Source organism: Mytilus trossulus, unplaced genomic scaffold, assembly GCF_036588685.1.
Source record: "Mytilus trossulus isolate FHL-02 unplaced genomic scaffold, PNRI_Mtr1.1.1.hap1 h1tg000024l__unscaffolded, whole genome shotgun sequence".
Classification (NCBI taxonomy): domain Eukaryota; kingdom Metazoa; phylum Mollusca; class Bivalvia; order Mytilida; family Mytilidae; genus Mytilus; species Mytilus trossulus.
This window is the reverse complement of record NW_026963290.1, coordinates 191,565-212,514: the sequence shown is the minus strand read 5'-3', so window position 1 is coordinate 212,514 and position 20,950 is coordinate 191,565. Positions and strand designations below refer to the sequence as shown.

At 31.0% G+C, this 20,950-nt stretch overlaps 1 protein-coding gene across 2 annotated transcripts in view; it reads left to right on the top strand.

Moving 5' to 3' along the window:
• LOC134699004 (aspartic and glutamic acid-rich protein-like) overlaps nt 1-20,548 on the top strand; it is a 44,693-nt gene extending 24,145 nt beyond the window's left edge. The window contains exons 5-10 of one of the 2 annotated variants that reach the window (XM_063560695.1): nt 7,033-7,167; nt 8,461-8,579; nt 11,983-12,031; nt 16,797-16,833; nt 17,292-17,320; nt 17,660-20,548. In XM_063560695.1, the coding sequence (XP_063416765.1) occupies nt 7,033-7,167; nt 8,461-8,579; nt 11,983-12,031; nt 16,797-16,833; nt 17,292-17,320; nt 17,660-18,040 (750 nt within the window). In that variant the 3' untranslated portion in view covers nt 18,041-20,548. Of the gene's footprint in view, nt 1-7,032; nt 7,168-8,460; nt 8,580-8,962; nt 10,285-11,982; nt 12,032-16,796; nt 16,834-17,291; nt 17,321-17,659 lie in introns of those variants that run through there. The other variant, XM_063560694.1, reaches the window with a different exon arrangement.
• Nucleotides 20,549-20,950: the final 402 nt, after the last annotated feature.

The following is a 20,950-nucleotide window of genomic DNA, read 5'->3' as shown; positions in this document are numbered from 1 at the left end:
ATTAAATATCATAAGAACTAAGAGCTACGATTCTGCAGCTAACTACCTTACATCATAGAAACAACCCTATTCTTTTATGCCTTTTTTTTTTATGAATCTAAGAATTGATTCATTTAAATAGCTTTTAAATGTAAGCATAAACTGTTTAACCTATGATCGTTGATAAATGTTTTTATGGTAAATAATTTTACATAAAATCTCAAGTGTTAGCATTACAATATAATTTTTCTCCACCCATTTAGTTTTATACAAAATCTATATATTCTTTTTATTTGGTATCTACTTGTTAATAGACAGCCCATTTACAGAAATCATGACGTTATGTCTAGATCTCCCAGACACATTCTCAAAGCTCTCAGATAACTATACCTTCAGTTATTACAATACATTAGAATTATAATTGAATTACATATTTGATATTTAATAGATCTTCAAACTAAAAAAACTCTTAGCATACAATAGTTTCATTTATGATTCATATTCAAGTATTTCATAGCAGTATTGTTGAGTCTTCAAATGTTTTGTGATCATTTAAAAAATTAAAAGTTGGTAAGATTTGAATTACATAATTCAAAGCTGGTATATACAGTGATATGATTTAAATCAGTTGTAAAGTATGGCCATATTGTTCTGTTATCATTAAAGATCAATTTTAAGAACAGCAATACATCAGTGCGTTACCATAGATGTGATGGGATTTTCCAATAATCTTGTTTCAAGATGGATACATGTATATTTTAGTAGATGATAAGAGAGTCTTATCATTGAAAGATTTTTCCCCTATCAATTTGAGGCTTTGTAGTAAGCCGATAAATATATAGTCTCAATATAGGGGATCATACATAAATATGTAGACTCAATATTGGATTCATATGATAAATATGTAGAATCATGTGGGATTCATATGATAAATATGTTAACTCAATGTTAGGTTCATATGATAAATATGTAGACTCATGTTGGATTCATATGATAAATATGTAGACTCATGTTGGATTCATATGATAAATATGTAGAATCATGTGGGATTCATTTGATGAATATGTATTCTCAATATTGGGTTCATATGATAAATATGTAGACTCAATATTGGATTCATATGATAAATATGTAGAATCATGTTGGATTCATATGATAAATATGTAGAATCATGTGGGATTCATATGATAAATATGTAGACTCAATGTTAGGTTCTTATGATAAATATGTAGACTCATGTTGGATTCATATGATAAATATGTAGAATCATGTGGGATTCATTTGATGAATATGTATTCTCAATATTGGGTTCATATGATAAATATGTAGACTCAATGTTGGATTCATATGATAAATATGTAGACTCAATGTTGGGTTCATATGATAAATATTTAGTCTCAATGTTGGGTTCATATGATAAATATGAATTCTCAATATTGGGTTCTTATGATAAATATGTAGACTCAATGTTGGATTCTTATGATAAATATGTAGACTCATGTTGGATTCATATGATAAATATGTAGACTCATGTTGGATTCATATGATAAATATTTATTCTCAATATTGGGTTCATATGTAGACTCATGTTGGGTTCTTATGATAAATATGTAGACTCAATTTTGGGTTCATATGATAAATATGTAGACTCATTATTGGGTTCATATGATAAATATGTAGACTCAATGTGAGGTTCATATGATAAATATGTAGACTCATGTCGGATTCATATGATAAATATGTAGACTCAATGTTGGGTTCATATGATAAATATGTAGTCTCAATATTGGGTTCATATGATAAATATGTAGACTCAATGTTAGGTTCTTATGATAAATATGTAGACTCATGTTGGTTTCATATGATAAATATGTAGACTCATGTTGGATTCATATGATAAATATGTAGACTCAATGTTGGGTTCATATGATAAATATGTAGTCTCAATGTTGGGTTCATATGATAAATATGTAGTCTCAATATTGGGTTCATATCATGATAGATATGTAGACTCAATGTTAGGTTCATATGATAAATTATATATTTAGACTCAATATTGGGTTCATATGATAAATATGTAGACTCAATGTTAGGTTCATATGATAAATATGTAGACTCATGTTGGTTTCATATGATAAATATGAGACTCAATATTGGGTTCAAATGATAAACATGTAGACTCATGTTGGATTCATATGATAAATATGTAGTCTCAATGTTGGGTTCATATGATAAATATGTATTCTCAATATTGGGTTCATATCATGATAGATATGTAGACTCAATGTTAGGTTCATATGATAAATTATATATTTAGACTCAATATTGGGTTCATATGATAAATATGTAGACTCAATGTTAGGTTCATATGATAAATATGTAGACTCAATGTTAGGTTCATACGATAAATTATATATTTAGACTCAATATTGGGTTCATATGATAAATATGTAGACTCAATTTAGGTTCATATGATAAATATGTTGACTCATGTTGGTTTTAAATGATAAATATGAGACTCAATATTGGGTTCAAATGATAAATATGTAGACTCATGTTGGGTTCATATGATAAATATGTAGACCCAATGTTTGGTTCATGATAAATATGTAGACTCAATGTTAGGTTCATATGATAAATATGTATTCTCAATATTGGGTTCATACAAAGTATTCCCTAGTACTTACAATGGGAAAGTGAACAATCTGATTTCTGTTTCCCACAATTCAATAAATCTTCAATTAAAATACTTATAAATCTGCTGCTCTTTTCACAATAAAAACCTAAGAGTAAAAATACTTGTAAGTCATACACATTTCAATATAACTTGCAATCAATTTTAACAGGAAGTTTGTAAGTATTTTGGTCAAAAGAGTTGCTGGTTATACAAACTTGGATCATTTTCATTTTGTATTCCAAGTACAACAATATTCACCATTAACCACTCAAATAAGTGTTGTGACGGTGAGGGTTTCTTACATGCCAAGTGTGGAGCACTCTTTAAACATTAGGCCTCTGAGAGTTACCATCCATATTTAAAAGAATCATAGAAGGTTTTTCCCATTTTCAAAGTTTCTAGTACCCTAAATTTCAAGATACTATTAAAGTTGTAAGTCTTCTACTTAAATACCAACAGGTGGCAATGTAATCTTTACCTTTCTTTCTTATTAACTTCAGTATTTTATATTTGAAAGTCCAACGTGCCAAACTTATTTGTTCACGTTTTTTAATGCCAATCAGAATGTTTTTGTTGTTAAAAAGTCTTGAGAAATTAAACAAACACCGTTTCATACTTCAATAAGATGTGTCACTTTAAAGAAAAATGACTAGTTAAGTTTAATCCTAGTGATTAAAACATTCAATACATAGTAGATTATTTTGAGACTTGCACCTATTTGATTTATAAACATTTTAACGCTACATTAGTAAAATCAATTTTAAAAACTCATTTCTTGTAGGTAAGTCTATTTTTTTTCTTTTTCAAACATATTTTTGAATCTACAGTAGTTGAAATAATTACATATTGATTTTGCTTTTAAATGATATATTTTGACAATGTAAAAGTTTTAATAAAAGACTTTCATTTTGATATTGAAAAAGGGTATACTTGTACCTGTCTGGTAGTATGCAAGATACCAAGTACCATTAACTTGGACTGTTCAGGTTCAAATTTAATTTTTAATACTTTATTTTGGTGTTAATTTAAAAGTATGCAATCCTTACAACCTAAAAAAAAATGGCCAGACATCTGCAATATCTTATCTCAATTAGCCATACATAAAAGTTCAGTGACACATGTAAAAATATACTGTGGATTCATTTATTTTCGTGGGTTCCAATTTTTGTGGATAAAGGAAAAATGATACTTTCTTGGATATTTAATTTTGTGGTGTTGCAAAAGTCTGCATACAAGCCAATGGAAAATTGACTTTTTGTCAAACATTTAGATTCATGCTTAACCTGTACCTGCCAAATTATGAAAATTAGTATCCAACAAATACTAATGAATCAACAGTAATGTTCTCACAAAAAAAAAGCCAAGATTAGATTTTAGAAACAGTTCTATAAAGTATATATAAACAAATGGTTTGCTTTTATTGGTTTTATTGATTGTTCGGTAACATTTTCTCAGCGTAACATTTTCTCAGCGATTAGGGTGTCAGTGTATTTTGTCAGATATAGGTCTTATGTTAGATTTGTTGGTAATAGATATAAATCTTCCATACACATGATATATAAACCTCAAGTAAATTATCTTGGAATTTTTCATGCTCAAACATTTGTTAAAAATACAAACATGCAAACCTAAAGCAAATAAACCATATATCTTGATTTCCTTGTAGGACAACTAGACACTTTTAATCCAACAACCTTACGTATGGTAAAAATACATAGATTTTCTTCATTATCTAACTAATAGATAATTCTGTTATAAATTACATTTTAATGCAAGCATAAATTATAAGATATCTTTAAGTATTTGGATAACTGATGTGTGATTGGTTTTTCTAAGGTGAATAAATCATTGGAAGTTACATTGCATTCCTTTCTTGTTTGTTTAATTCTGTCAGTATTAGATATGGAAATTTGGCATGTTCCGTGAGAGTCAAGGCGCTGTGTCTGTGAAGGCAGTACTTTGACCTATAATGGTTTCCTTCTAAAAATTATGAATTTGATGGAGAGTTGTCTCATTGGCACTCATACCACATATTCTTATATCTATGTTCTGTATATATAATTGTAGACACTGAATATTATATCTACTGTAACTTCAGAAATTATTGCTTGCATTTATTATCGATATTTTGTCATTTTAAACTAAAATTCAATTTTTATTTTTGCCATTTTTAGAAAAATCCTTACTAGTTCATACAAAAAATTTTAAAATGCCAGTTTTAATTATTGCGATCATAATCTGGTCGCATTTTTCGCAATAATAAAAACATCGCAATAATTTCTGAATTTACAGTATAAGTTAATGTTTGTATCAGTTAACTTAGGCTGCAGGCTATCTATCCTTCATTCTATGTTTATGCTGTTATCCTCTGCAGGCTATCTATCCTTCATTCTATGTTTATGCTGTTATCCTCTGCAGGCTATCTATCCTTCATTCTATGTTTATGCTGTTATCCTCTGCAGACTATCTATCCTTCATTCTATGTTTATGCTGTTATCCTCTGTAGATCAAGCATACAAACAGCATCAGAAGTTTGAATTATACTTTTTTGATCACATGGTCCAAAGGGGCAGTGTAAGCTTTTGCCATTACTTAGTGTCTGTTGAGGTTAACATAAAAACAAACATTCTTGCATCTGAAACTATTAGCCAAATTAAATAAAACTTGGCCACAATCAACATTGGAGTATCTAGTTTAAAAGATGTGTTCCCTGTCTGTCTACCAACATGACTGATATGGCTAAAATAGAACATAGGGGTAAAATGCAAATTAAAGGAGAAAGATTTCATCCTTTTGAACATTTTTGAACATCCAATGTTTTGTATCTATAGTGGATTTTAAGATAATAAACAAATCTCGAATCTTAAGTTTCCTCGTAGAGTAAATAATTTCATAACTGAAAATTTACCATATATTGTGCAGACTTTTAGTAATAAAAACTTAATAGAACCTTTTAATAACTTTATTTATAAATAAATTGTATTTGACAAACACTTTAAAAAATCAACAAATGTTTGGTTTCTAATATTGAAGATTGAAACTTTAAAAAAGTTCAAGTACAAGATAAACAAAATAAGGAAATAAAATAAATATATGTTAGTTTTCTTGTTTGATTTAAGGGTGACATAGACTGTCAAGTGTCTGTTAAAGTGATAGTTTCGCAGTAAATGTTTTTGCATAAGAGACACCTCGGCATAAAAACATTAGAGTATATTGTTTAAATTATATTTCACTATCAGTGGTTGCCTAGAATGATTTTTAGTGTTTTGTTTATAGTTAGAAAATTAGAATATTACAACAGAGGATTTTTAAAATAAGATATTTTATTAGGAGGACTTTGAATATTTGTATCATAACTTTGGTGTTTGTAAAAATCTGAAGGTTATTTATATAGAATGATGCTATGAAAAAAAGCTTGTAGGTATTATGTATTATGGAATGTTATCAATAGATTTTGTCACGTGTACCATGCTGATAGCTATTCTAAATAGTATTAGTACAGAGGATGCTGCAATTCCCATTGTTTTTGTGTATTTTTCTCTGAGGGAGGTAGGAGGGAGTTTCATAAAAATAAAATCTTCAGCCCGCCTCAGACGTCCTATAAATGGTCCTTCTGCCCCTTTTTGCTGTGTAGAGACATCTTTAAAACATCTGTATTTACATTTCTATGCGAAAGTTTTAACAACGCTTTGAAAGAGTACTGATGACATTGTTATAATCAGGTTCTGTCCTTCTGAAAGGTATAAGCTGTTTTATCCAATAAGTGAAGACCTTTTGACAAATCTTATGATAAAGAACAGCAATAAGTGAATGTTGCCCAAAACAAAGGAAGAATAGAGAATAGTACCTATACAGATAAAGACTACATGAATATTAAATAGAAAGTCCTCCATCCAGACCCCACCAAGGGTAAAGAAATAAAGGTTCCCAATCCAGACCACATTTAGCCTAAATGAGTACCCCCCATCCTGTACCTAATATAACTTATTTTAACATATGAGTTACAACTGATCTTGAAACCTACATAAATAACAATTACCATTATAGGTTTATAACAGTTTATTTATGATATACTGTGGATTCATTTATTTTCGTGGGTACCAATTTTCGTGGATTAAGAAAAACTTGCATATTCGTGGATATTTAATTTTGTGGTTTTGCTGAAATCTGCATACAAACCTATAGAAAAATTATCATTCGTTGAATATTTAATTTCGTGGTTTGACTGTGCCCACGAAATCCACGAAAATTGGTATCCAACGAATAATAATGAATCCAAAGTACTAAGCATTATACTCTCAAAATGTATGCACCCCTGTACATATACCATACTTGTAATAAATATATTATCTTGACATGCATTTATTTTTTATCAGACAGGAGAGCCAAATGAGAGAAGAATCCTACAAGCAGCCAACAATAATTACTTTAACCTGAGTAACCAAGGTCTTAGATTACAAAGAGAATGGACTAGTTTATCAAATACACGGTCCATGAGGAGGGCTTCAGAGGTAAGTTTAAATCTGAGCCTAATTGATGTGGTTCATAAGTATTTATAGATTAGACCTTGGTTTTCCTGTTTGAAATGTTTTAAACTAGTCATTTTGGGGTCGTTAAAAGCTTGCTGTTTAGTGTGAGCCAAGGCGCTATGTAATGATGTGGAAGGCAGTACTTTGACCTATAATGGTTTATTTTATACACATTATGACTTGGATGGAGAGTTGTTTCATTGGCACTCATACCACATGTTATTTCTAATTATGAGTTAATTGCAACTGAAACGAATTCAAATATGGTTTAAAGAGGATCATCGGATTAGAATACTACAGTTTTAACAAATTTACATTGATATGTTCCTTACTAACTGGCCATCAATGGCGATCTCCCTAAAGTAATCAATTTGCCTGTGTGTCCACCAAATCTTGTTCATTTTATATCTTGAATACCCCTAACAAGTAATTGATGACACTGAACATAAAAGTTCAGTCATACTAAGAAGACATATTATATAAAGGATTTGAATCTCAAGCTTAATTGTCAAGGTCATAAACTAGATTGATGGTTACCCAATCTTGGTTCATATTCAGGTCTATATCTTGAGAATCAAGCAGAGTAAATTGTCATACGCTAAGATTTGAAAAATAAATAAATTTATAATGGTTCTCCATTTACCATCTTCACTAGCCAAGGGTAACATTCCACTCCCACTCTCTTCACCCTTGGCGGATTGAGATAACATTTGGGAGACACAAGGTAAGGATTTTTATTGGTTGCAGTCAAAACTCACTGCATCCAATCAAAAAGCTCCTATACCATGATCACGTGAAAATGTAGAAAGTGTTTGTAATCAATTTCCAATTGTTTATTGTGCAACAAGTCTTTACATCCCTAAACATACGACTATATTTAGTGACAACTTGAATGTTTTTAATCAACTAATAGAAAATCCTGCTTATGTTTCATGCACAAATGCATGAATGTTGACATATGTTTTAATTTCCGGCTTTACCAAGTGTGTAGAATCTAGACGCTACCGTGTTTTTACCTTCAAATTGAAGAGTTCAAGTGCTACCATTGGTCAAGAATAATGTATTCGGAATGGGCGTGATTTTTATCTTCCGATAGATGGCGCAACATTGTTGTCACAAATGTTGGCTCAATCTGCCAAGGGTGAAGAGAGCAGGAGTGGATCGTAACCCTTGGCTAACGAAGATGCCATTTACAAAAGCACACTGTAATAGTAACATTGATGGGTTGTCTCACTTTCTACTACAAAAATCCTTTAGACTTGTCTTATATTACAGATCGTGAACCACAGAGTGGACAGAATGTATTTTATGAATGGTAATTCCATCAAGTTAAAACCAAAGTATGATGTTGATGAAGAAGAACTAAATAGAATGAAAGAAGAGGCACACAAACGGTGAGATTTTATTTTATATTTTTTATACTTGGAACTAGCTACAATTTGAAAAATTCATAATTTTGCATCGCACAAAAGTTGGTATAGCAATTGTATCATTTGTCATTAATGAGACGTTATCATTAAAATTAAGGCCCCTTTAAATATGTTATACTATGGATTCTAAAGGGGCCTGTAACAGTGATTATTGAAGGCTTTCATCTAGATCTGTACTTTGTATGCACAGACATTCTATATCCAGTGTTTTTTGTTCTTTCTATTTAAAATATATATTAAAATATCTGCTCTATCTTCATTTTTAACTTCTTTCATTATTTTTTCTGTTTCTATCTTAATTTCTAACTTCTTTCATTATTTTTTCTGTTTCTATCTTGTTCATTAAGTATTAACATCATAGAAGGTACCTTTCAAAGTCACACAACCATGCAACCAAAGGGAGATAATCCAGATTCTAATTGTATATTGGAGGAGACTTTCAGTCATCATGATTTAGAGGATATTTGTGATAGAAGTCATGTGGATTATGAAAGTTATGTGACAGAAGATGATGAAATTGAACATGAAGAGGAAAGACCCAAATCTCAATGCAAAATCGAAGATTATGAAGAGGAAAGACACATATCTGACTGTAGGATAGATGAACACAAAGAAGAAAGACTAAAATCTCAGTGCAGATTAGATGAAAATGAAGAGAAAAGACCCAACTCTCAGTGCAGAATAGATGAGACTGAGGAAAGACCCATATCTCAAAGCAGAATAGATGAAAATGAAGAGGAAAGACCCCAACCTCAGCAAGGAATAGATGAAAATGAAGAGGAAAGACCCCAATCTCATCATGGAATAGATGAAAATGAAGAGGAAAGATCACAATCTCAGGGTACAATAAATGAAAATGAAGAGGAAAGACCCATATCTCCATGCATAATAGAGGAAAATGAAGAGGAAAGACCCAAATCTCAATGCCAAATATGTGACCATGTAGTAGATGTCCGCCTTACTGTCAGTATAGAGACAGGGATTCCTGATACAGATTTTAAAGCTGAAGAAATAAATTATGGCATTGATGACATTGAAATTGATCATGACCATTGTGTTGATGGTTCACTTGACGTTGTAGATATACTTTCACATGAAGACCAACATGCTATTGGGAAATGCATGATTGAGTTGATGACAAATTTTTCTAATGACAAAAAGGAGACAAAGTTTCAGAAAAAGAAACCTAAATTTGTGTCTTCTGGTCTCAAGAAAAGCAGGAAACGACCAAAGAAGTCATCACCAAAGTTTCAGTTCAATTATGATGCATTTAATGCCAAATACCCTAATGTGAAGAGTTTTCCCCTGACAAAACAAGCAAAAACAAAGCCAATACAAAAACCAGTTGACTGTGTATGTAGAAAATTTGGGGAACCTCCATGTCCTTGCTTAACCATTACTGGACAACAGGTTCCTGCTTATAATTATAGTGTTTGGATGAAAGAGACATCAGTTGTTGAAGATGGATGATAAAAGTAAACAGTACACAGGGAGATAACTCTATATAACAAATACAAGAAAAGTTGTGAATGAAGAAAAGGAACAAGTCGCCATTGATAAAGCTTCCAAACTGCTTTAATTTGTCTCCTTTTCATAAGATGATGTTTTTTGGTACTTATGCTTTGAAGAAACTTTGTAGAAATTAAATACTGAACACCATGTCAAACAGCTCTGGTTTTAAGTGGCTTTCATTTTGTTTAATTCTTCTACAAATCTTTTCAAAATGCATGCTCTTCCCTGTAGCACCAACATTTTTAGTAGAGTTAGAAGTCTGTTATTCTTACACATTAAGTAAGCTTTCTTTCCAATTTATTATTCTTAAGATTGAAATTAGAAATTCAAGATACTATGACGTTTCTTGCTATTGTTTGCTGCTATTTGAGAATATTTAATTATTTTTTTTTGTCATTTAAAGAAAATTGAAAACTAATTTTTAATTCTTTAAATTGAGACATTTTTTCAATATTTTGTTTGCTGCCTAAATCTAAGTGACAATAATTGTAGCATAAATAGATACTAGCATTGTAAACTTGACAGCATTCTGCGACAATTCATGAATAAATGCATGTAAAATTTCTGAGGTTGTTTAAACTGTCATGTAACTCAGCATGCATAATACTTGGATATTCTAAAATATCTGTTGGTGAAGTTAGGGTATAGTCAAAGAGACAGCAACCCAGATTTTTAGAATATCAATAGTTTACATTCTTTCTGGCATTATTTTTAGTTGAAATCATATAGATTTACATTCCAAAGCAATCACACAAAAAAAGGAGATTCCCTATCTATGAAGGGAGACAACATGTAAATGAAAGAATTGACTGCATAAAGGGTATCAACACCATATGTAGTTTTTTTTCAGCAAAAATACCAATTTGATTTATTTACTACAATATTATCAACCGCTCTCTATTGAACAAAGTTAATAGTGAGAAAAAAGAATTGCTTGTTAACTCATCTGGCAAAGTTGGTCATGAAAGCTTAATTGCCATCGCCTAGTGTCAACTCATGTTAAAAACATAAAATCTTCTCTGCATCCACTCAATCAGAGCCAATCAAACAGGCGTCATCTGAAAAGTTCTTAAAAACAAAGTTAAAAGGAACCTTGTCACATCTTTGTATAAGCAAAGTGTGTGACACATAGATATGATCTGTATTTCAATCAGGTTAACCATATAAAATTTACCCATAAATTAGAATGACTGACTGAAATAGTCAATTTAATTCTTTTTAAGGAGTAATTGCTCTTACATGACAATTTAATGCTGTTTGTCAGATATCAAAATTATTCCTTGAGATAAGTTTATCTACTTAATATAAGGGCCTTGGTGGCCAAGTGGTCTTAGTAGGTATTGCTATAAAAACTATCCAGTCAACACTGAGGTTGTGAGTTCGAACCCTGTTTGTGCAGGTGCAATTGACTCCAATCTTAATTTACTAGGATTGTCAGTTTTCCTATCGAAGGTCGGTGGTTTTCTCCGTGCACTACGGCTTCCTTCACCAATAAAAACTTGCTGCCACGATATAGCCCAAATGCGGTGCTTAAAAGTGGCATCAAAACACCAAAAATCAAGAATCAATTTACTTTATTTATCAAAATTTTATAAATGTATTTCAATATTAAAAGTAATAAAACAGAATCATGAAAGATATGTCAGGAGTGCATTTTATTCAGTATTACATTAATGTGCTTATAAAGTTTTTATTGAGACACTTTGATTAACTTATATTTATTTTTTTATTTTTCTTCTCTCCCTTCTTCACCTCTTGCATTTCATTGTATATACCAATTATGAATTGAAATATAAAATGGAAACTGTTTCCCTATTGTCTTTCCTTCTCTTCTCTCACTCTAAACTGTATATAGGGACAGCAGGACTTCCAGTAGAAATTCAATGAAATCTGGACCAAAGAAGGTAAGTAATTATAAAAAAGAAGATGTGGTATGATTGCCAATGGGACAACTGTCCACAAGAGACCAAAATGACACAGAAAGTAACAACTATGAGTCACTGTACGGCCTTCAACAATGAGCAAAGCCCATACCTCATAGTCAGCTATAAAGGCACGGAAATGACAATGTAAAACAATTCAAACGAGAAAACTAACAGCCTTATTAATACTTTTATTAACATTGTAACAGGTCGAGAACTCTAGATTTTCTGACGTCAGAATATATTTGCATAGTAATTTCCAAAATACAAGGCCAATATGGCCTTGAAAAACTGACCAATCGACTCAATGAACTACAATGCATTGTGGGCTACTACGAGTAAACTACTACTTAAAACACGTGGAATTAGTGGGAAAACAGTCAACTAATATATTGTCTGGGACTCTCATTACCAATGTGTTTATTCTGTAAATATATTTAATGTAAAATATATAACGTAATCCTCAATTTGTATGCTCAGATTAAAAAAATATTGCTTACTGGCTTCACGATTCGACTTTCTTTTTCGCCTTGCAAAAGTAGTGGAACCGGTTTTGTGCATTGTTATAAATTGAACCTACATTAATTTCAAGACATGAAACAGTGAAATATCCAGTGAAGTGACCACTGTCCAGTAAGAAAATCATTTGAGATCTTTAAAACCGATATTATGTCATTCCAAAATCATTTCTGCCTAGAAAAACACGAAAACTTTTATTGAAACACTTCTTTTTGAACTGAATGTGTATTTTTTTTTTATCAAGACCTGAACTAAAAATAAGAACATCATAATATTCATTATGCTAAAAATATGTGTTATGAAATCGGCAGGGGCGGATCCAGCCGTTTCTAAAAGGCGGGTCCTAACCCTTGACAAAAGGGGAGGGGGTTCCAACTACATGTCCCAATTCAAATGCACTGATCCTTCAAAAAAAGTGGGGTCCATAACCCGGAACCCCCGCCCCCTGGATACGCCACTGAGCGGGTACGGTATATAGCTCAATACATTTTTTTTTATAGTTTCAACAATCGATAACATCCGTTTGTTGCTAGTTTTATCACAAAATATCTCCAATATTAAAAGTCTCTGGATCATAGTGGGTGCCATATTACCTATTTTTTTTCCTTCTAAAACGTGCTTTGAAATAAGAAATAAGAAGATGAGGTATGAGTGCCAAATGAGACATCTTTCCAACAAAAAAATAATCTAGTAAAGTAAGCAGTCATAGGTTCAATGCTGAAAAGTAAGCCATAAATGACCCAAAAATTACTTGTGTAAAACAATTTACAAAAAAAAAACCCCAAAACGGCCCAATTAAATATATAAAAGGAGAAAAAAACTATCCCATAAATAAAAAAATTGTATATGAGCCTGTATTTCAGTGGTTGTCGTTTGTTTATGTGTTACATATTTGATTTTGTTCATTTTTAGCTCACCTGGCCCGAAGGGCCAAGTGAGCTTTTCTCATCACTTGGCGTCCGTCGTCCGTCGTTGTCCGTCGTCCTGCGTCCGTCGTCGTTAACTTTTACAAAAATCTTCTCCTCTGAAACTGCTGAGCCAAATTAATCCAAACTTGGCCATAATCATCATTGGGGTATCTAGTTTAAAAATTGTGTCCGGTGACCCCGCCAACCAACCAAGATGGCCGCCACGGCTAAAAATAGAACATAGGGGTAAAATGCAGTTTTTGGCTTATAACTCAAAAACCAAAGCATTTAGAGCAAATCTGACGTGGGGTAAAAATGTTCATCAGGTCAAGATCTAACTGCCCTGAAATTTTCAGATGAATCAGACAACCTGTTGTTGGGTTGCTGCCCCTGAATTGGTAATTTTAGGGAAATTTTGCTGTTTTTTGTTATTATCTTGAATATTATTATAGATAGAGATAAACTGTAAACAGCAATAATGTTCAGCAAAGTAAAATCTACAAATAAGTCAACATAACCAAAATGGTCAGTTGACCACTTTAGGAGTTATTGTCCTTTATAGTCAATTTTTAACCATTTTTCGTAAATCTTGGTAATCTTTTACAAAAATCTTCTCCTCTGAAACTACCAGGCAAAATTTAAACAAACTTGGCCGCAATCATCATTGGGGTATCTAATTTAAAAATTGTGTCGCGTGACCCGGCCAACCAACAAAGATGGCCGCCATGGCTAAAAATAGAACATAGGGGTAAAATGCAGTTTTTTGCTTATAACTCAAAAACCAAAGCATTTAGAGCAAATCTAACAGGGAGTAAAATTGTTAATTAGGTCAAGATCTATTTGCCATGAAATTTTTAGATGGATTGAACAAACTGCTGTTAGGTTGCTGCCCCTGAATAAGTCATTTTAAGGAAATTTTGTCGTTTTTTGTTATTATTTGGAATATTATTATAGATAGAGATAAACTGTAAAGGGAAACAATGTACAGCAAAGTAACACCTAAAAATAAGTCAACATGACCTAAATGGTAAATTGACCCCATAAGGAGTTATTGCCCTTTATAGTCAATTTTTAACAATTTTCATAAAATTTGTAAATTTTAACTAACATTTTCCACTGAAGCTCTTAGGCCAAGTTCAATATAGATAGAATGATTGTAAGCAGCAATAATGTTCAGTAAAGTAAGATATACAAACACATCACCATCACCAAAACACAATTTTGTCATGAATTCAAATGCGTCCTTTGTTTAATATTCACATAGACCAAGGTGAGCGACACAGGCTCTTTGGAGCCTCTAGTTTATATATAATTGAGGCCGTTAGTTTTCTCGTTTGAATTGATTTACATTGTTATATCGGGGCCTTTTATAGCTGACTATGCGGTATGGGCTTTGCTCATTGTTGAAGGCCGTACGGTGATCTATAAATGTTAGTTTCTGTGTCATGTTGGTCTCCTGTGGAAAGCTGTTTCATTGGCAATCATACCACATCTTCTTTTATTTTATTATTGAGCCGACGCTGCAATTTTCACAAAACATATCAAATTTTCCACCTTGTCGCACATATACATGGATAACATCATTACAGCTTATTTCCTAATGCATGTAGGGCAAAACTTTGGTTAGCTTGCTTGCTTTGTTTGTATATTGTACAAAATATAAAATATACAAGTTAAACTATGTCTTTACATGTATATTGTTTAAAGATGTCGATCTTATTTTCAAAGCTTGTATAAACAACTATACAATCAAAGCAAGCAAGCCAACCAAAGTTTTACTTTGCAGGTATATTAAAGAAATCAGCTGTAATGATTTTATTCAGTTTGGCAAATGTCTGAGCCCGTTAAAAAACGAACAAACTGAAACTACAGTTGCTGACCTTTACTACCTTTAAAACAAAGGGAACAGTTTGGAAGTCCCATATACTGAAATGTGAACAAAATGAATACTTATAGATTTTGTTAACACTGCGATGTATGTAAATAACTCTTCACCTTTTTTACGAACACAAAATTCAAGGATCACACATTAGCCTTTAATTATCTATACAAAAATTGCTGTACCCATGAATATCAGCATCGGCTGTTATCGACAGCTTACTTTATTTACACTAGTAAGTTGTCATATGGGTAATTGTGTTTTCTCGCTGTTGTTTCGTTGTTGTCTGGTGGACAAATACATGAAATATCTGTGCCATCATCAAACACTTTAATGGCTATATATCGGGTAATTCAAACCCTTTTTTCTTCGCATAGAAACAACTCTTCGTTAATCTGAGCATGGAAGTAATACTTTATATCATGAACTATAAATAAGGATACACAAAATGAAAAACTAAGCGAAATTGTGAATCCCGCATTGCACGAAAAAATGTGTTGTATTTCAGTAAACATGGTAAATAACACGTGTTCTTGGTTGATTGTAAACACGTAGTAGTCCATCATGCATTGTGACTCATTTAGTGGATTGGTCAAAAACCTAGGTAAAAATAAATTGCGTCACATGTAAATAAACAATTACATGTGCGAGAACATAAGTATGCTAATTTATGCATTTCCATATATAAGGTAGTGGTCCTGACCTGTGTAAGGAATAGGTAAAATTACTTGGTCACATGATAATGAACATTTAAAAAACAAAGTTGTAAAAAACAAAGTTTGGTAGACAACTTCTGATAAAGTTAATTTCTTTAAAAAAACATATTTATTCTTCTGGCTTGTAATATTGTAGTGATGTCAAACATTAATTGACAAGATATGAACATACTTTATTGGTCATAAATGCACATTGGAGGAAAACTAATGTTTTTTATAAATTTTTATATCAAACAAATTGGTTAATCTGATAAGAAATTTAGCAATTACAATATTTATTATTGCTGAACAAAGTTTTTTATAGAGCATACCTGCCAACTTTTTAAAATGCCCATGGGTTTTTTTCGTGCAAGAGGGTTCTTATAGTCCTTAAAAACTTTCAAGGAGGCCTTCAAATGTATTTTAATGTTGTTTTTTGGCTTCTTCATACTTTTAACAGCCTATATCCATTGTACGTACAATCACTGTTTTGTTTAAAATTTTGGACAAAATTGCTATTTCAAAATTTCCATTTGGTAGCTTCCATGGGTGAAAACCCCCGTAAATATTGACAGTTGGTAGGTATGATAGAGTTCGAAAAACTAATTAAGAAAATTATACATTAAGCAAAAACTATTTATGAAATCTGCAGTGAATCTTTACACAGTTCTAGGTTTAAGGATCAATTGGAGTGTGCTTTATTGCAGGTTTTGTAATGTGCTTTATTTGTAATTTGTAATTTTCAGAAGGACCCAATAGATTTGAAAAAGACCATTGGAACTGGTGAGTTTATCATTACATTTAGCTTGAAGGTGATGTAGGATTTTCATTGTGGGCTAAATACCAAAGAGATAAATATTAATAACATCTATGACATCAATGATGAAAAAAAGACAGGGAAACAACTTAGAGGTTGTGTGAAGTGTCAATACATAAATATGTTCAGCCCTTACATTGCTTTTTCACGAAATGTTGTGAATAGATAAGAAATGGATATAAAGGGGATGTGGTACATAATTGCCAGTGAGACAATCTCCACACGAGACCAAATATTTACAAGTTAACATCTAAAGGTCACTGTATGACCTTTAACAATGAGCAAAACCTTTACAACATAGTCAACTATATAAAGACTATCCAAGATCTGCCATCAATAAAAAATAAATATTCATTCATTTTTTGTGTCTATCCAATTATTCGATTTCACAGTTTATAATTTAATATCCAATATCTTTTTTCAGAATCAGAAGGAGGAACTGGGGATGTGACGGTAAGTTTTATTTATTTCATTTTTTTATTCATGCAAATATAATAATAAGTTTAAAAAACAAAAATCTTTAAAAAACAAAAAGCAAGGTTAATAGATTGCAATTGACATTCATCTGAAAAGAATTGAAGAACTGCAAGGTAAAGTGATAGAGGAAAATTATAATGGCAAAATAAGTAAAACTTTTCCTGAATGGACAGGTAAACTCTAAATAATTCTGGAGTAAAAGTTTCTTTTTTTCACAATAAGTTTAAGTTAAAATTTTCGATGTCAAAAAGAGGTGTTAAATGATATCAAATCAAGGTTAAATCCATGATATTTTCTATGTCTTTTCTGTTGTAGACAAGTAGTGAAGTAAATTTAAAGAAACCAAATGGAAGACTTAGTCCAATAAATGGATGGGAAGGCAAGGAAAAAGTTGTAGAAGAAGAAAATGACTTATTGCGACAAAACACATTGCATGAGGGCAATGATGGAGAAAAAACAGAAGAAATCGTAGTAAATGGTGATACATCTGAAAACAAAGAAGAAGAAAGTGATGGGTTACAAGGAATGAGAGCGGATGGAAGAATTGACAGTAGTGCCTTAAATAATGATACTGAAAAGGATGAGGAAGTGAAGGAAAATGATGTGACTGTTAATGGCAAAGAGGAGACAACTCAAGAGGCTGATGAACAACAAGGGGAAACAATTGATGAAAATGTTGCTCAAGAAAACACATAATGAATTGGAATTTAATTAATATTTAGAACCCTGTGATAGATCTGTTAATCATTATTGCCTATCTGTGATATATATGTTGCCATAGCATCTGTGATCAATTCTTCTGTGATAAAATTTATCAATTTAAAAGAAATAATATTTACATAAGATTTTTTGTTATTAAAGAGACACAATTGGATTATGAATCCTCATTTTTATCAACACTTTAAATTAAAGAGACAATGAGTTTTTTTAATGGCACCTTAGTTTTACGAGGTCTGCCTACGATGATCATTTAGCTGTTTTGTATGTTAGTTGATAGTTATAACCTCTAAAGTGTATTTAAACATGTGCTAATTTATGGCAGTACTTGTCATTAGTTTAGAACTAGCATTAATACCGTTATGCTGTCCAAGAATATTCTATTTTCCTTTTAGATAATATTGCAAAAAAATTGGTTTTAATCTACACACATTTAAACTAAGTGCATATTTTTTCATTGCATATTTTTTTCTGTAGCCATGAATTTTATTTGACAATGAGTTGAAAGAATATTTTATCAAATGCATGCACAGTTGTACTGTGAAAAAGTTGATAGGAAACTATTTAATTTATTTTGTCTTACATTGAAAATGAATAAAACATTCATATAAGATTTGCCAAAGCTTAATCATCCATGACATGGCCTTTTAAGATATCATTAATTAAGACATTCAGACATTACAAGGATAGGATGGTGATTCATAAGTATTCCTAATCACTGTACAAAGCATAATTATTTTTTAGAATCATGAAGTTCAATATTTCAAGACGATCCGATAATTTTTTTAGTTTAATAAGTTTATATCCAAATATTTTTGAAAATTTCAAATTAATTTTTGATTAAGACTAAAGAATTGAAATTAAAAGAATATACATGTGATATTTATAAATTTGCAATATATTCAAGTTAAACAATGTTTTATAATATTACCACAAAACTCAAAGTAAGTACAAATTTGGGTAGTGTCCATTTTACCATTTTTCAGTTATGTCCCTTTATAACTCTATATGATATGAAAGCAGTGCATCATCTGTGTCCCATGGACACATTCCCCATTTACTTTTAAATAAGATTGTAATATGAAAACTTTTCTAGATCAAGTATAAACATGTACAAGTTTTGTAGTGTCATGTTGTATAACATTATTTTATGATTTTATAATACACAAATATTGTCATTGTCTGTATGATATGGTAGTTAAATGTTCACACAGTGATAATGGTGAAAATCATCAAATCTTTGTGTTTTTGGTATGGATAATGTGCAAGTCTGCTTATATTGGCATTTTAGAAGCTATATATTTTCCTGAAGTCTTTTCGTACTCTACTTAGTCTAACAGAACCCCATATATCGAATTTTTGTTGAAATCAAACAAAGTTTAATTTTGGACCCCTACTTGGACCAACTTGAAAACAGGGCCCATAATAAAAAAAAACTAAGAACATGTTTAGATTCAGCATATCAAAGAACCCAAAGAATTCAAATTTTGTTAAAATCAAATGTAAGTTTAATTTTGGACCCTTTAGACCTTAATGTAGACCAATTTGAAAACGGGACCAAAAATTAAAAATCTAAATACACGGTAAGATTCCGCATATCAAAGAACCCCAATTATTCAATTTTAACTTAGTATAATTCTGTATACTTTAGCAATTCCAAGAAATTAAAGAACGTGATTACATTATGTAAGTTTAAGTACCTAAAAAGACTGTAAACTGCATTGAAATACAAAATCGAGGCATAATTTTTGTAAATATACAATCTTACCCAGCAGTCTCAAGTGGTAGATGTTTTAAAAGAAGATGACATGAATAATGTCAAAATCTAAACAAAATTTTGTAATGCAAGTATTTTTTTTTGTATGGATGGCTTTATATTTAATTATTTAAATATTCATTGTATCATAAACCATTATGACAGTAGACAAGTTGTTTTGAAGAAAGTTCTGGCTTCTGTTGTGTCAAACCATGGGTCAGTTGTCTAGTTAGTGTGAAGATTATCACAAGAATGGACTTGAACATACAAAATAATTTTTTACATTTTTTTCAAACATTGGACAAAATTTTAATCTTATACTTTGTAAAAGTTTTACCAATTACAAAAAATAAGCAAAGATAGACACATGGAGAATTAAGACAAATATCTTTACATCATACTTTTATATCAATAAAATGATGCATAAAAAAGCCAACACAAATTAATGTCTTGATCACCAATCAGAATAATTTAAAGTTTTTTTTTGTTTTTTTTATATATGTTATACATGTTTAAAAAAAAAAAAGCCAATGCAGTGTACTGCAATATTTATAATCAATATTTTTGGGCACATGTGTCAAGCATTCAGTTTTCCTATTTCCTAGCACACAAGTTTTGATGGATATGTAGCACATTAGAAAGATAGTTTTGATAGTAGATATACATTCCATTTATTTATTATATTATCATGTTATTCATTTTAATGTGAATTAAATCATTATAAAAATTTATTTAACTATTTTTTCATTAGAATTTGTATATACAAGTTGCTCTGTTCACAGCAAAGAGGGTTGCACATTTTATCAAACAGATTCCTATATGTTTTGATAGTATGCCCCCAGAAATCGCCTTTCAGTAAAATGGTCCAAGGACTCCGTTATTGTCCTTTGGTTTTCATTGTCTACGAATATAGTCCCTAGTGTAAACAGTGTATAACTTGCATGCTATATTTGATACAATTTCCCAATTTAATTCTTGATATTAAATGCATGAAATATTAAGTAGGGGATGTAATTACATGTGAAAAAAAATTGGGTGCTGAATCTTTATGTTAAGTAGTGATTTGGTCCAGTTCAAAAAGGTCAAACTTTATCATGTCTGAAGCCTTCAAACTGAATTTTACACCCCCTTAA